This window comes from Podarcis cretensis, assembly GCF_951804945.1.
Source record: "Podarcis cretensis genome assembly, chromosome: 14".
In the NCBI taxonomy this organism is placed as follows: domain Eukaryota; kingdom Metazoa; phylum Chordata; class Lepidosauria; order Squamata; family Lacertidae; genus Podarcis; species Podarcis cretensis.
In genome coordinates this window covers 29,712,925-29,726,355 of record NC_137183.1, presented here as the reverse complement: position 1 = coordinate 29,726,355, position 13,431 = coordinate 29,712,925, and the positions used below count along the sequence as shown (strand labels likewise).

General features: G+C 52.3%; 1 protein-coding gene across 3 annotated transcripts in view; it reads right to left on the bottom strand.

The window, feature by feature from the left end:
* Window positions 1-137: 137 nt before the first annotated feature.
* Window positions 138-13,431, bottom strand: part of ZNF710 (zinc finger protein 710) — a 29,765-nt gene continuing 16,471 nt past the window's right edge. For all 3 annotated transcript variants that reach the window (XM_079952838.1, XM_079952839.1, XM_079952837.1), the window contains 4 exons: window positions 2,402-3,857; window positions 1,780-1,971; window positions 1,201-1,375; window positions 138-970 (listed from right to left, as the gene is read on the bottom strand). In XM_079952838.1, the coding sequence (XP_079808964.1) occupies window positions 801-970; window positions 1,201-1,375; window positions 1,780-1,971; window positions 2,402-3,826 (1,962 nt within the window). In that variant the 5' untranslated portion in view covers window positions 3,827-3,857 and the 3' untranslated portion in view covers window positions 138-800. The remainder of the gene's footprint in view (window positions 971-1,200; window positions 1,376-1,779; window positions 1,972-2,401; window positions 3,858-13,431) is intronic.

Sequence of the window (13,431 nt, the reverse complement as noted above, 5' to 3'; positions counted from 1 at the left end):
ATGGCTTGTTGTTTTTATTGCTTCCCAGTGTCGACTGTCTGTTATGGTGACTCTTTTCTGGGGAAAGGCAAGTCTCAGCCCCCCTTGAACCTCTCCCCACACACCCTGTCTTTTGCTTCAGCACCAACCCATCTGGCCCTTCTTCCAAAGAGTATTCCTTTATTGCTGAATTTCTTCAGAACAGAAAATAAACACAGTAGATCTATGCACAAGCGGGACAATCCACCTTGTGGAAATGACATAATAATTTAAGATGGCCACAGGCTGTACAGGGATGTTCTCCACAGCAGGCTGGCTTAACTGCTCTGCCAGGGATAGGGGATGGGCAAAGGGGCACTCAAGACCCATTTGGTTTTGGGGCAGAGACCCTGCTGTGTGTCCCCCTCTTTTTTTTTGCGCAGGGCAGAGGTAGTTAGTAAGAGAAACATACAGGAGCTGATCCAGTTTGGCTCTGCAGTACAGCCTGGTGCCTGTAGCACTGAGCTCTGGCTGGTCCTGGCCTATCAGCACCACTACAAGGCCTTCTGCTTCTTTGTGCTGGGTGCAAGGTGCTGTGGGAGGTAGTCTAAGGCAAGTGCTGTCCACTCCTGGTCCTTTCAAGCTGGAGAGAAAAGTACTGCCAGCCCAGCCCAGCGGCAGAGCCCAGTCAAGGGTTGGTGGCAGCAAGACTTCCACAGATCCAGTGCAGGACTAAACGGCTGAAGAGGGCAAGAGTATCAAATTCTGTGCTGCCCGAACAGAGCTTTTTGGAGGGGGTGGAAGCAGCTGCATGTCCCCTTCTTCACCCAGTCTGCCCCAGGCTACAACATGCTGTAGTAGGCCATTTCCTTCATGGCGTGTTCGGTCAAGGCAGACTCGTTGGCAGGGTTCCCCACCACCCCATAGTCATATGAGTTTTCCTCCTCGTAGTCCTCCATCTCCTGCTGTCCGTCCAGCTCTGCATGATCACCTGCCAGCTCCAGCATGGGATCTGAGGGGACAACAGGACAAGAAATGAGCAGCACCTGAGCGGTAGTGCTGCAATGTGGATTCAGCACTGGCCACCACAGCCTTCTTTGCCAGCAAGCCAAGACAGCCTGCAGAGGGAGCTGCAGTGCAGCCTTTCAGCATGAGAAGGCTGCCTCTGTCTTTCAGGGCTTGGAGGGGGGTGGGTAGGATGCCTTAGACCCATCCCTCCAGCTCCCTCCCCACCCCACCTACCTTGGCTGTCCAGGCTGATGTCCATCACCCCATGCTTGACCTTCATGTGCCGGCTGAGGTTGCCCTTCAGGTTGAACTTGCTGGAACAGTAAGGGCACTTGAAGGGTTTGCTGCCTGCATGCAAGTGCATGTGGCCCAGGAGGTTGTACATGCGGTTGAAGGATTTCCCACACACCTGCGGAAGGTGGGGTGGGAAAAGGAGAGGATCACCTGTTGGCGGAGGCTGGGGCAGCCTGGACTGTGGGCAGCAGGGGAGGGATTCACCTGCTTGCATCCACCCCAGTTCCCCTTCCTGGCCAATGGCCAAGAACCAGGATCCACTCCACATTCAGCTCAGTCCAGGCAGCTGGCAAAACCGGAATGACTAAGCTGTGCTTGAGAGGAGGGTGGATATGTGGGCATCCAGTTGCTCATGTGGGAAGTGTGTTTTGGAAATGACCACTGCCCCTCTGGGAGTTGAGTCTGGCCTGTCTTTGCAGGCTCTGCCACTCCGCTTTGCCCTGGCAGCAGCCCTGATCTCAGGCTCTTCATATTCCACCACCCGCGGCAGCCTCTGCTCTTTGCACTTCTGCCACCTACCTTGCACTTGAAGGGCTTGACGGGCGAGTGGACGATCATGTGGGTCTTGAGTGTCTGCTTCTGCACAAAGGTCTTGAAGCAGATGTGGCACTGGTAGGGGCGCACACTGGTGTGGATCAGCATGTGGCGCTTCATGTTGGCCTGCAGCGTGAACTCTCGCCCACACACTTCACACTTGAACTCTTTCACGCCCTGAAGACAACAGCAAGCAGGTAACAAGGCTTCATTGCAGCCAAGAGGTACCACCCAATCCCACCTTTGCCAAGGAGGACAGGGCTAACCATGGTGATTTCATGCTCAGTAGTGTTTGGGGGATTTCAGAGCAAGGGGGAAGAGACCAGGGCATTTTGGATCCCCACTCCTTCCCTCCCTCCTATGGAAGCTGTTTTAACCCAAATTGTGGCAAGGCCTCTTTTTTCAGAATCCAGGTCTGTGGTGACCAAGGACAACAAAAAGAGCAAGCCAGCTAAGGTGAAGCCCTTTGGGTACCCCTTCAGGGCACTGCAGGTAGACACACACACACTCCTCTATAAAAGCCCTTAGAGCCACGGATGGGAAAAGGCTTCGGTTACCCAACACCCCCCCCCCGCCCTTCAAGCTGGTGCTCTGCTGCCTGGCCTACCTTGTGGGTCAGCGAGTGCTGCTTAAGGTGATGGATCTGGCTGAACTCCATGCCACACTCGGTGCAGACGAAGGGCCGCACGTTCTGGTGCTTGAGCATGTGGTTCTGCAGCTGGCTGCGGTAATGGAAGGATTTGTTGCACTCTGGGCAGGGGTAGAGGGTGGGCCCCTGGTGGGTGGCCAGGTGGCGCTTGAGCTGGGTGAGGGTGGAGAAGTCCAGGCCACACTCCACGCAGACGTGGCAGCGCCCGCTCTCATGCTTGCCCTCGTGGGCCTTCAGCTCGCTGGGGTAGGCGAAGCCGCGGCCACAGAAGCGGCAGCTGTAGGGCTTGATGTCGGAGTGCAGCAGCATGTGGCGCTTGAGGTGGCTGGTCTGGGTGAAGGCCTTGTGGCACACCTGGCACTTGTGGGGCCGCGTGCCCTGGTGGGTGAGCAGGTGGGTCTGCAGGTGGCTGGGCTGCTTGAAGAGCTTGCTGCAGTGCGGGCAGGAGTGGGGCTTGATGCCGTTGTGGCCCAGGATATGCGTCACCAGGTTGTACTTGGACGTGTAGGACTTCTCGCACAGGCGGCACTGCCAACGCTTCTCCACCAGGTAGGAGTCGTCTATCTGGACATTGATGTCCAGGCGGTCCAGCTGAACCTTCTTGCTGTGCTCGCCGTGGGCCTCCGCCTCAAAGTCCAGGGGCTCCTGCCACACAAAGCCCAGCTCGCTCTTGCCCTGCCCCGGAGGAGAGTGTGGTACAGGATGCTCCAGATTGATCAAGGGAGGAGGAGCACCAGCCTGGAAGCCACAGTCACTGGAGAAGACCTCTGCACTCCCCGGAGTGCTGTCCAGGCTGGCTTGTGGGGTGCTTGGGAGCCTCTCCTCATACCCGCCCAGGGACAGCTCTTCTGGAGCTTGCTGCCGCAGGTGCCGCAGGCGTCGAGGCTTCCTGTTGAATGTGCTGAGATCTATCATCTTGGTAGCGCTGCTCTGCACTGTCTGCTCACAGGGGGACTCCTCCAGGCTCACAGGGTGGTTGCCCATCTGCTCCTCCTTGCCCTCACTTGCTACTGATGCTTCGTAAGCGCCGTCTTCCTGCCCCCACTCCCCCTTCTCAGGCTTCACTTTTGGCACCAGCCTCACAGGCGGGCGCTTCCTCCTCCGGGCATGTTTCCCGAAGGAAGCCTCTGCTGCTTCATCCTCCTCCGCTGGCTCGATGTGACCTTGGCCTTCATTCTCCAGAGGGCAATGGCTTTCCGGCTGCTTCAACTCAACCATGGACATGCCGTCGAGCCTGCCTGCGAAGCTGGAGAAGAAACCTCCGGGGCTGACGGTGGCACCAAAAAACTCGTTCTCAGTCACCAAGCCCAGGACGGCTGCTTGGGCCAGAGACAGCACCACCACGGCATCTGTCTGTGTTCCAGAGTGGGCAAAGCGGTCCATGGCTCATACCATCAAGCACAGCTTCTGTTGTCTGCAGGAACAAAGGGGAGAAAGAGAAGCCATTACCCTGTTGGCCAAGCAGAGGGCTGTGGGCTGAGAGCCCTAGGTGGCAGCTCCAAAATCATGGCAATGGAAAGTGGCATCTACTCTGGACATAGCCTTTAAAATGAAAGGAACACCAAAGGGCAGAGCTTAGAACCAGAAAGCATCCCATGTTTTGGAGCTAAACAAATATTCTGCACTCCTGAAAATGGAGCAAAACCTGCAATCTAAACATGGGTGTGCTTCACTGGCAGAATGAGGGATGGTGGTGGTGGGAATGCCTAGTGGCCAGATGACAGGCCAGACATTTATATCCTTACCATTTCCCAAGACTAGCAGAAACCATATACCGGTATTCCATAGAGCCCTGTACAATGGCTCAGTTGCACTGTGTTTATTCTTTATTGTAAAGGGCTCAGGGTGTAGCAAAATCTTGTGGCCTTCTATCTGATACCTGGGGGGAAGGTTTCTGCATGCCAGGTCAGGAGCCTCCCCAAATGTGGCAAATTCTGCACTTCTAGAAAGAGCAGGCAGTCTGACTGCTGCACCTCCCCAGGTACTGGGATGTTGTCGCCCACCAGGTTGGGCTGGATTCCTTTCTACAAGAAAGGGCACAGCAGCCTCCTTGGTTGTGAAGGTGGCAAGCAGGGCCAGGCAGGACTCGGACCTAGGAGGCAGCCCTTAGAACCCTAGGACCTCCCCTCTCAGTATGTGCTTTTTGTGTGACTGGGAAGAACCAGAAAGCTAAGACAGAGAGAGGAGAGCATGGGGGGGGGGGATACTGCTTCTTCCCCCAGTATGGGGCTAGCAGGACCAGAAGAGGCAGAATAACTGTTCTTCACCTGAAATACAAAGCCAGTCTTCCTGGGTGCAGAGCAGAAAGACAAGCCAGGCTTGGACTAACCCTGAGGCAAAGGGAACAGCTAGACAGAACAACCTCAGAACTTCCCACTTTTGAACCACTGGAAATAAATGAACCTCATTCTCCGCCAGAGCTGCCTGCATGCTCTTAAACCCTGTGCGGGTGAGGATGGCTGGTGCAGAGAAAAGAAATGTGAACAAGGGAAGACAAAAAGAGGAAATGGAGGGGGGAAAGATAGCAAGAGGCAGGTGGGGGGAGGAGGGGGAAGGAGAAAGCAGTGTATGGAGGCAGCCAAAACAAAGGAGAGAGGGGAGGAGGCAGGAAGGAGAGAGGAGGAAGGAGAAGAGAAGAGGGGGCTGGCAGGCATCGGAGAAGAAAGGAAGAGAGAAGGAAGGAAGGAGGCTGGGTATGGGGGAGGATTAGAGGAGGCGGAGGCGGCAATGAGCGCAGCAGGGCCAAGAAGGGGCCCATCAGGTCACCCAGAGACAAGCAGGAGAAGGCCATGTGGTGACCCGCAGGCTGGCCTCCGTGCCTGACCCATTTTGCATGCAAGCTCCACCACAATGCAAGGAGGGCCCCTGTTAAGCACACTTTCATGTCAATGGGCTGTAGAGGCAAAGGGGAACAACAGTATTGATTCCCTCCTCACAGGAGGCAGCCTTGAAGCTGGAGACTGGCCATGATGGCAGCCACTTCTGTGCCAGCCGGCATGTCCTGGGCACAGAATGGTAGCAATCCTAAGCAAAGGTGCCAGAGGGTAGCCCACCTAGAATTATTGATTGTGGGCATAGGCAGCTTTTTTTTTTTTTAGTTGTCGTGTGTGTGTCAGCCTGTCCAGCCGCTTCAGCCTTTAAAACCCATCTGCTTCTCTCATTCACCCTTTAAAATCCATTGCCTGCTCTCCCTCCCTCTCACTTCCCTTCCATTTCTGATTCTTGCCTCTTCTCTCCATCTTTCTCTCTCTCCCTCATTCTTTCCGTTACCCTGGCAACGCCTCTCTCAGCTTGATAGTTCAGTCCTGTGTGCCTCTCTTATCTCCTCTCTCTTTCTCTCTCACTTTCATCAATCTCTTAATCTCCTTCTGTATTCCAACCCCGCTCTCTCACCCACCTCCATCTCCTCTAATGTCCCATCTCAGCTTCCAGGTGACATTAGATTTGAATCACATATTTCGGTGGGTGGGTGGAAGAAACTTTCAAAGCCAGGCTCTGCAAGGTGTATGGATTTTGGATGGAGTCCCTTCTCACTGGCTACCTCCCTCTTTAATCCCCAAAGTGTGTGGCTGACCACCCACACCAAGACCCACTTTCCTACCTGAAGGGGACACTCTTCACACCAAGCCAACCTTCAAGAAACCAACCAGATCCAACCGCTACGTAGGGACAGCCAGGATTGCTTCCCACAGAAGCAGGCACATCACCATCACCATAGAACCAACTCAGGTGCATGTTTGGATTCCAGACAGGTGTGTCCCTATTCCCTAGTCATCTGTACCTTTGCTTTCATTTGAAGCAGGTTCTCTCAACCCTCCTACTTTTGAGAGCATCTCCATCACAGAAAACAAGCATCTACATCAGCCCCCTTCAGACTTTTTATGCCCTGACACGAATAAAAGCATAAGCACCTGAGAATTGGCTTTTGCTGGACTGGGACAGAGGTTTACCTAGCCCAACACTCTGGCTCTCAAGACTTGTTCCACTTCTCTCTTTGGAAATCCATGTCTACTGGATGACTCCCGTCTTCATTTCTTGACCAACCATCTCTTGTTGAGGAATTGACGTAGGACTGCAACCCCAGCCAGTCCAGCCATGTGATGCTGGATCTGATGGGAGGTGGCATGTGGAAGCCACTGATTTAGGGAAGGTTGTCATAGGAGAACCATCTGAGAAAGGGCCAGGCACTCTTGTATCATAGGCTTTCACAGAAGAACTCGGTTTCTCTCTAATGGCACAGGAAGAAGTACTTGAGTTGCAGTTTTCTGCCCTTGGCTATACCTCTCCTTCCACCACCTGCAAGCCTGATCCTCTCCAGCAGGGATGGAGAATTCACACTCTTTCCCCAAAGCAAAGTGTTATCAATACTACAGAAGACAATTACTACTAAAAGGCACTAATTCAACAATGAAATTCAGGAGATAAGAGGCTGGGAAGTCGTAATAAACAAAGGGCCTGTATTCGTGGCATCCTGCCAGAGCTCAAAAAAGCCACTTCCGGGCCTGCCCCAGGAGGTGGGGTTGCGGGCCTCACGCCCACCCCACGTGAGCGGGGGCTGGCACCAGCCCCCGCGAGAGCAGGGGATTCCCCGTCGGGGCCTGCCCCCCCCCAGCTAGCCAATCAGCTGGTCGGCTGGGGGGCGTGGCTTGCCCTATTTAGGGCCAGCGCGGAGGGGGCTCGCCCTCTTTTCGCCGGCTCGCCCCCACGTTTTGGAGGTCTTCCTGGAGGTTCGTATACTTTGTTGCAGGTTTCTGTGCTTGGTTCAATTACGCGGTTTCTAGTTTTCCTTTACAGGCTTTGGTTACTGTTTCTCCCACTGCTCCACTCCCGCTGCAAGGATTTCCCGACCTGCTCTTTCGCCGGCGAAAAGGAACCTCGGCTGCCTCCTTCGTGCCGCTCCGCTGCACAGCTGGCGGTGTTAGCCTAAGAATAAAGGCTGGTTCGCAGCGGCCAGAGCACCTTCTCCTTGCGGCTGCCATTGCCTCATTCATCCTGCAGGAACCGCTTCAGCGCTTCGACTTCTTCGGGTGAATTACTCTATCCTTTGCGGTCACCTCGTAACTGCGGGAGCCCGCCAGCCGCCAGCCAGCTGGTTACCGTCCGCGCAGCCACCCTCCGGCATCTTCCTCCCCTCTCTCCGGCCGCACGGGTGATCTCCAGTGAACCCGAAGGCAGCAGCGGTAACGTATTGGTTTTGGGGGGGGAACTCGCCGGTCGAGTGGTCCGCTTGTGCCACTACGGCTTAGGAGCCGTTTCGAAGTGCAGCGCTAGCCTTTACTCATTACTTTGCAGCTTGGCGTGCCCTGAATCGGGGCTAGTATTTGTCTGATAGTATTTGTCTGATAGCCTGCAGTGCCTGATAGTATTTGTCTGATAGCCCTGAACTGGGAAATTGTGCGGCGTCGCTAGGCAACGGGTAGCTTGCAGCCGCCATTTTGATTAACCACGTGGCCTTGCGGCGGCAGCCATTTTAAGAGAGGCAAGCCACGTGGGAACTAAGTCTTTATTGCGTCTTTATCCTTGCTTTGGCTAATTCAGGAGGGTACTAGGAAAGTGGGTTTAACTTCTAACTTTCTGCAACGTCTAATTTCGTGCTACACTCATTCGTTTTGTTGGCATTTGATTACAACGCTTGCTTTCTTAGGGCCGGATTGATCTGTTCAACAGCGGTCGGCACCATTGCCTAGCGACCAGCTGGTCCCGGCACCATTTTGCTGGAGCACGTTGCTTCCGTAGTGGCCGCCATCTTAGTATAGGCAGTCACCTGTGGGAGTGTGTGTGTTTGGCAATTGCCTCACAATTGTTCTTATCATTTAAATAAATCTTAACTTGGTTCTTTAGTAAATTTGAAAGGTGATTTAAGGGGCAATTTATTTCTGGCCGAGCAGCAACTAGCATTCAATCCTTTGCAGTGGGTGCTGCGCAGGCAATTCAGTCGTCACTCCTTTGCTGCCTTATTACTTGATTTTATTTGCTGGCATTTCTGGGATTTACTGCTTCATTCCTTTATTTTACTTTGCTGGTATTACTGTTATTGGCCTTACTGCGATTGGCCTTATTTTTACTTCGATTTAATTAATTTGATTTAACCTAATTTCATCCATTTTCCTTGTTATTTTACTTCCTTTATTTTACTTTGCTGGTATTACTGTTATTGGCCTTAATTTACTGCGATTGGCCTTATTTTTACTTCGATTTAAATTAATTTGATTTAACCTAATTTCATCCATTTTCCTTGTTATTTTACTTTGCTTCATTGTACTCAGATTTTATTTCTTTGAATTTGATCTAGTTTTGGTGCTTTTACGTTGCTGATTTCGCTTAAATTAAAGTGCTTGCCTTGGGTAAAGCATAATTAGTTCAAGTGTGCCTCTAATCAATATAATCTAATTTTAAAGGTTATCTAGACCTAATCTACTTTGCAAGAGATTTAACTGGCATCTAATTAATTACATAGGCACGGGCAGTCTAGCCTCGCTGCTGTAAGGGTATAGCTTAATTTTCCTAATTTGGCTAAGTGGTCAACTTAGTGATCAGCTGGTTTAATTGCATAAGGTTATATGAATAGATAAATAAATAAAATAAATAAATAAATAAAATAAAAAAATAAAAAAATAAAAAAATAAAATAGAATAAATTAATATAATTTAATATAAAAATTAATATAAAATAAAAATAAGAAACCATTAATTTTATACCAGCTAGAGCAATACCGGTGCAGACAGTACTGAGCTAATATCTTACTTGACGCTAACACAGCCAGTGGGGCTGGCAGTTGGGTCGCTTACCAGTGATTTTAATTTGTGCTAAGTCCGTCCAGTGCAGTCAATACTGAACTACAGTACAGACCACTGCTTGTTGCTAACACATAACAACTAAGCTTCTTGCCTCCGATTGGGCAATCCAGGGCGTTGATTGAAGATATGTCGGCTCAGGGTAATCAGGTAAATGACGCTGTATCTGGGGGGAACCAAGGGAACCAGGAGGAGTCTCAACCATTTCTTATTCCTAGTAACCCTCAGGCTTTGGCCCAGTTTTTCACTGCCTTTCAGGAGTTTTATAAACAAAGCAGGTCCGCAGGCCAAGCGGCACCCGCGCCAGGGGCAGCAGCTCCAACGACAATCACGACAGCGCCAACAGCGGTTGCACCAGTAATCGTGTCGCCAATGACAACGGCAGCAGGACCATCAGCGCCTTCTGCACCAATGGCGTTCTCCCAGGATTACATCGAAGACTCTCAACTTAGGGAGGTAGTACTTCCCGGCACTTCTGCATCCACGGTGGCTGTGTTGACTGCGGCAAAAAAGGCTGCAGGACGGCTTAAGAAAAACACCAGCTCTCAGTCGGCCTCCTCAGGCAAGTCAAGAGGAGGCCAGAGGGGAGCCGCGAAGGGCAAGGCTAGCGCCCAGGGCTCTAAGGCTACTAACCCTAAAAAGGACCCAGGTGTACCTAGTCTTTTTCAGATCCTGCCCCCGCAGACGGCGCCAGCCGAGGGCGCGTCGGAATCAACTTCGGATGAGGAAGTGCACGATCGACAGGCGGTAATTGCAAGTAGCATTCCGGAGCAGACCCCCCCTGAGGTCCCGTGGGGGAAGAGGAAAGAAAAAAGGAAGCACACGTCCAAGAAAAGCAAGAAGAGCAGGCGGTCGGAATCCGAGGAGGACTCAGGTACTTCTTCCTCATCCGATTCTGATAGTGATGCTCCTAGGGAGGAGTATTGGGGCCATGGGGAGGATTGCGTGGGTCTTCCCGCATGGGCGCATGAAAGGAGGGCCAACTCCTACCGTAAGACCTTCAATGGGACACTGGAATGGAAGGATGGCTCCCTGGTGCCCGACGTAAAAACCTCCACTCACTTGTCCTCAGATTTCATTGTAGGCAACCACTTATCTCAAAGGAAAAGGGACAAAATCCTCAATGGGGATTTTATTGACATATTCAGATTGTTGCCCCCCGCAAAACTGACAGGGAAAGGAGAAAAGAGGCGCAGTTACGGGAAGCGCAGGTACAGAGCACCAAGAGCCGAGCATACCTTCGACAATTGGCTCAATGGGTTCCAGGTGTTCATGGGTGTGGTCAGCGCTGCTTATCCTAAACGGGCAATGCATTTGATTGCATACTTGGCCCATATTCGGAGGGCGCGGGAATTAGCGGGTGATATTGCTGCTTTGAATTACGACGAGGATTTTCGTAGAAATGCTTCTTTGCTACCCTCCACGCGCTGGGACCTGAGGGACCAAAACTATTGGTCGGACCATGTGGGCCCCTTCGTGGAAAAAAAGTACCAGGATCCATCAAAATCTTGGAGGACCGCCGCCAAGCAGAAGCGCCTATGTTGGGAATTTAATAAAGGGGTTTGTGTGAGGCCGGCCTGTAAGTACAGTCACGAATGTGAAAGATGTTTTGGTAGTCACCCATCTACGGCCTGCATGAAAGGGAGGCAGCCCTTTCGGGGTGGAAGGGGCTCTTACAATCACGGTCCCAGAGGTGGCCAGGGAGCCTCTTTCGGACCTCAAGGGAACAGGCAGTAACCTTAATTTGGAATTGGCCTATTCCCCCATCAAGCTGGCCCCGTTAAAAAACCTCTTAGACATCTACCCCAATAGGACAGCAGCAGTGTACTTATGGGAGGGTTTTAGTACTGGTTTCAGAATCCCGGTAGCGTTTCCACCCAATTCGGGCAACCCCCCCAATCAGAAGTCAGTCAGGGAGATGCCGGAGGTGGCCCGGAAGAAAATTAGCAAAGAAATCAAAGCAGGTAGGGTAGCCGGTCCCTTTCTAGCTCCGCCAATCGTTGGCCTTCATGTATCCCCTTTAGGCATAGTCCCCAAGAAAGCGCCTGGCGAGTTTCGCATGATTCACAACCTTTCCTATCCAAAAGGTGGGTCCGTCAATGATGCGATACCGCAGGAGCTCTGTATAGTGAAATACGCCACCTTTGACCATGCGGTCAAAGTCATTCGCGAATTTGGTAAGGGAGCGTGGCTGGCAAAATGTGACATCGAGTCGGCCTTTAGGCTTCTGCCAATGCACCCGGAAGATTTCCGGTGCCTCGGATTCAAATTTGAGGGGGCTTATTTTGTGGACAAAGCTATGCCCATGGGTTGCTCAGTGGCCTGCGCAGCCTTTGAGGCATTCAGTACCTTCTTGGACTGGGCCCTTCGCTTTAGAACTGGCTCGGAGGGTGTGTCGCATTACCTGGACGACTTTATCCTCGTGGCTGATAGCAGGCAGGGGTGTGCAGAGCTTCTCAAAGCTTTCATATCTTTAGCAGGGGAGCTAGGAGTTCCCCTAGCCAACAACAAAACGGAGGGCCCAGCTACAACCATGGTCTACTTAGGCATCGAGTTGGACACTGTAGCGCAGACCTCAAAACTGCCCAGAGAGAAGCTGGTGGCACTTGGTGACCTCATTCAGCAACTCCTCCCCCTTAAAAAAGTTACACTTAGGCAGATACAAGCTCTTCTTGGTCATCTAAATTTTGCTTGCCGCGTGGTTTCCCCTGGCCGTCCTTTCTGTGGTCGCCTCGCGAAGCTGTCGGCAGGCCTGCGTTCCCCTCATCATAGGATTCGGCTTTCTAGGGAAGTAAAATCTGACTTACAAGTTTGGTTGAAGTTCCTCGAGAACTACAACGGTATTTCCCTATGGCAAGAGAACTTGTCACTGCAGGTGGACTTTCAAGTGCATTCGGACGCTTCAGGCTCCCTCGGGTTTGGCGTTTATTGTAAGGGGCAATGGTGTGCTCAGCGTTGGCCTGAAGCCTGGAGGGGAGGGCCCATTACCAGAGATCTAACCTTCCTAGAATTCTTCCCGATTGTAGTGGCAATCCACCTATGGTCAGAGGTCTTTAGCAACCATAGGGTTTGCTTCCACACCGACAATCAGGCGGTAGTAGCAGTCCTTACTAGGCAGGCCGCGCATTCCTCAAGAGTTGGTGCCCTTCTGCGTTCCTTTGTTCTCCGCTGTTTAGAACTTAATATCCACTTCTCGGCTAAATTTGTGCCTGGTGTTAACAATGACATCGCGGATGCCCTATCTCGTTTTCAGATGGACCGCTTCCGCTCGTTAGCACCGGATGCTCAGTTACTACCTCAGCCCTTCCCGGAACAGCTGTGGAGACTTGGGGACCAGAGTCCTGGGAACCAGAAGTGATTCAGGGAGTATTAGCCTCATTGGCGCCCTCCACATTGAGGTCTTATAGGAAGGCGTGGTCGGATTTCTTAAAGTTCCGTGAAAAATCCAGCCCCGCCAGGAGCAACGCCCCTCCCATCAGGTCTGAGGTCTTGTCCTATCTAGTGCACTTGAAATGCCGGGGATGTGCCCCAAAAACCCTCAACTTACAGGCCACAGCGATTTCTTTCTTTTGCAAAGCGTTATTTTCGTCAGATCCATGCGCTGAGTTCGTCATACGAAAGACCCTAGAAGGCTGGCGTAGACTGCAGCCCCCAGCCCGGGATGCGAGGAGGCCTATATCTTTTGACATACTTTTCCAAATCCATAAAAGGTTGAGAACGGTCTGTTGGTCAAAGTATGAGGCACGCTTGTTTTCAGCGGCATACTCTATCGCATTTTTCGGGGCAATGCATGTGGGTGAGGTGGTTTTTGAGGAAGGTCAGCATGGCTCCTCCCGGGGCTTACTGTTGAGTGACATTACACTTTCACGTGAAGATTTGGTCGTGCGGATTCGTAGTTCCAAGACAGACCAGTTCGGGAGGGGTGCTCTGGTCCGGCTACTGGCAACAGGGGAACTAGGCCCGTGTCCAGTGAAGGACACCAGGCGCTTCTTGTTTATGAGACCTAACATGGCGGGGCCTTTATTGATCCATGCAGACGGCGTACCCCTGACGCGGCACCAGTTCACCAGGGTCATGCGCTTAACACTTAAAGCATGTGGCCTCCCACCAGCAGATTTCGCGGCACACTCCTTTAGGATTGGAGCGGCCACCACGGCAATGCACCTGGGCCTTACGGCCGAGAGGATCAAGGAT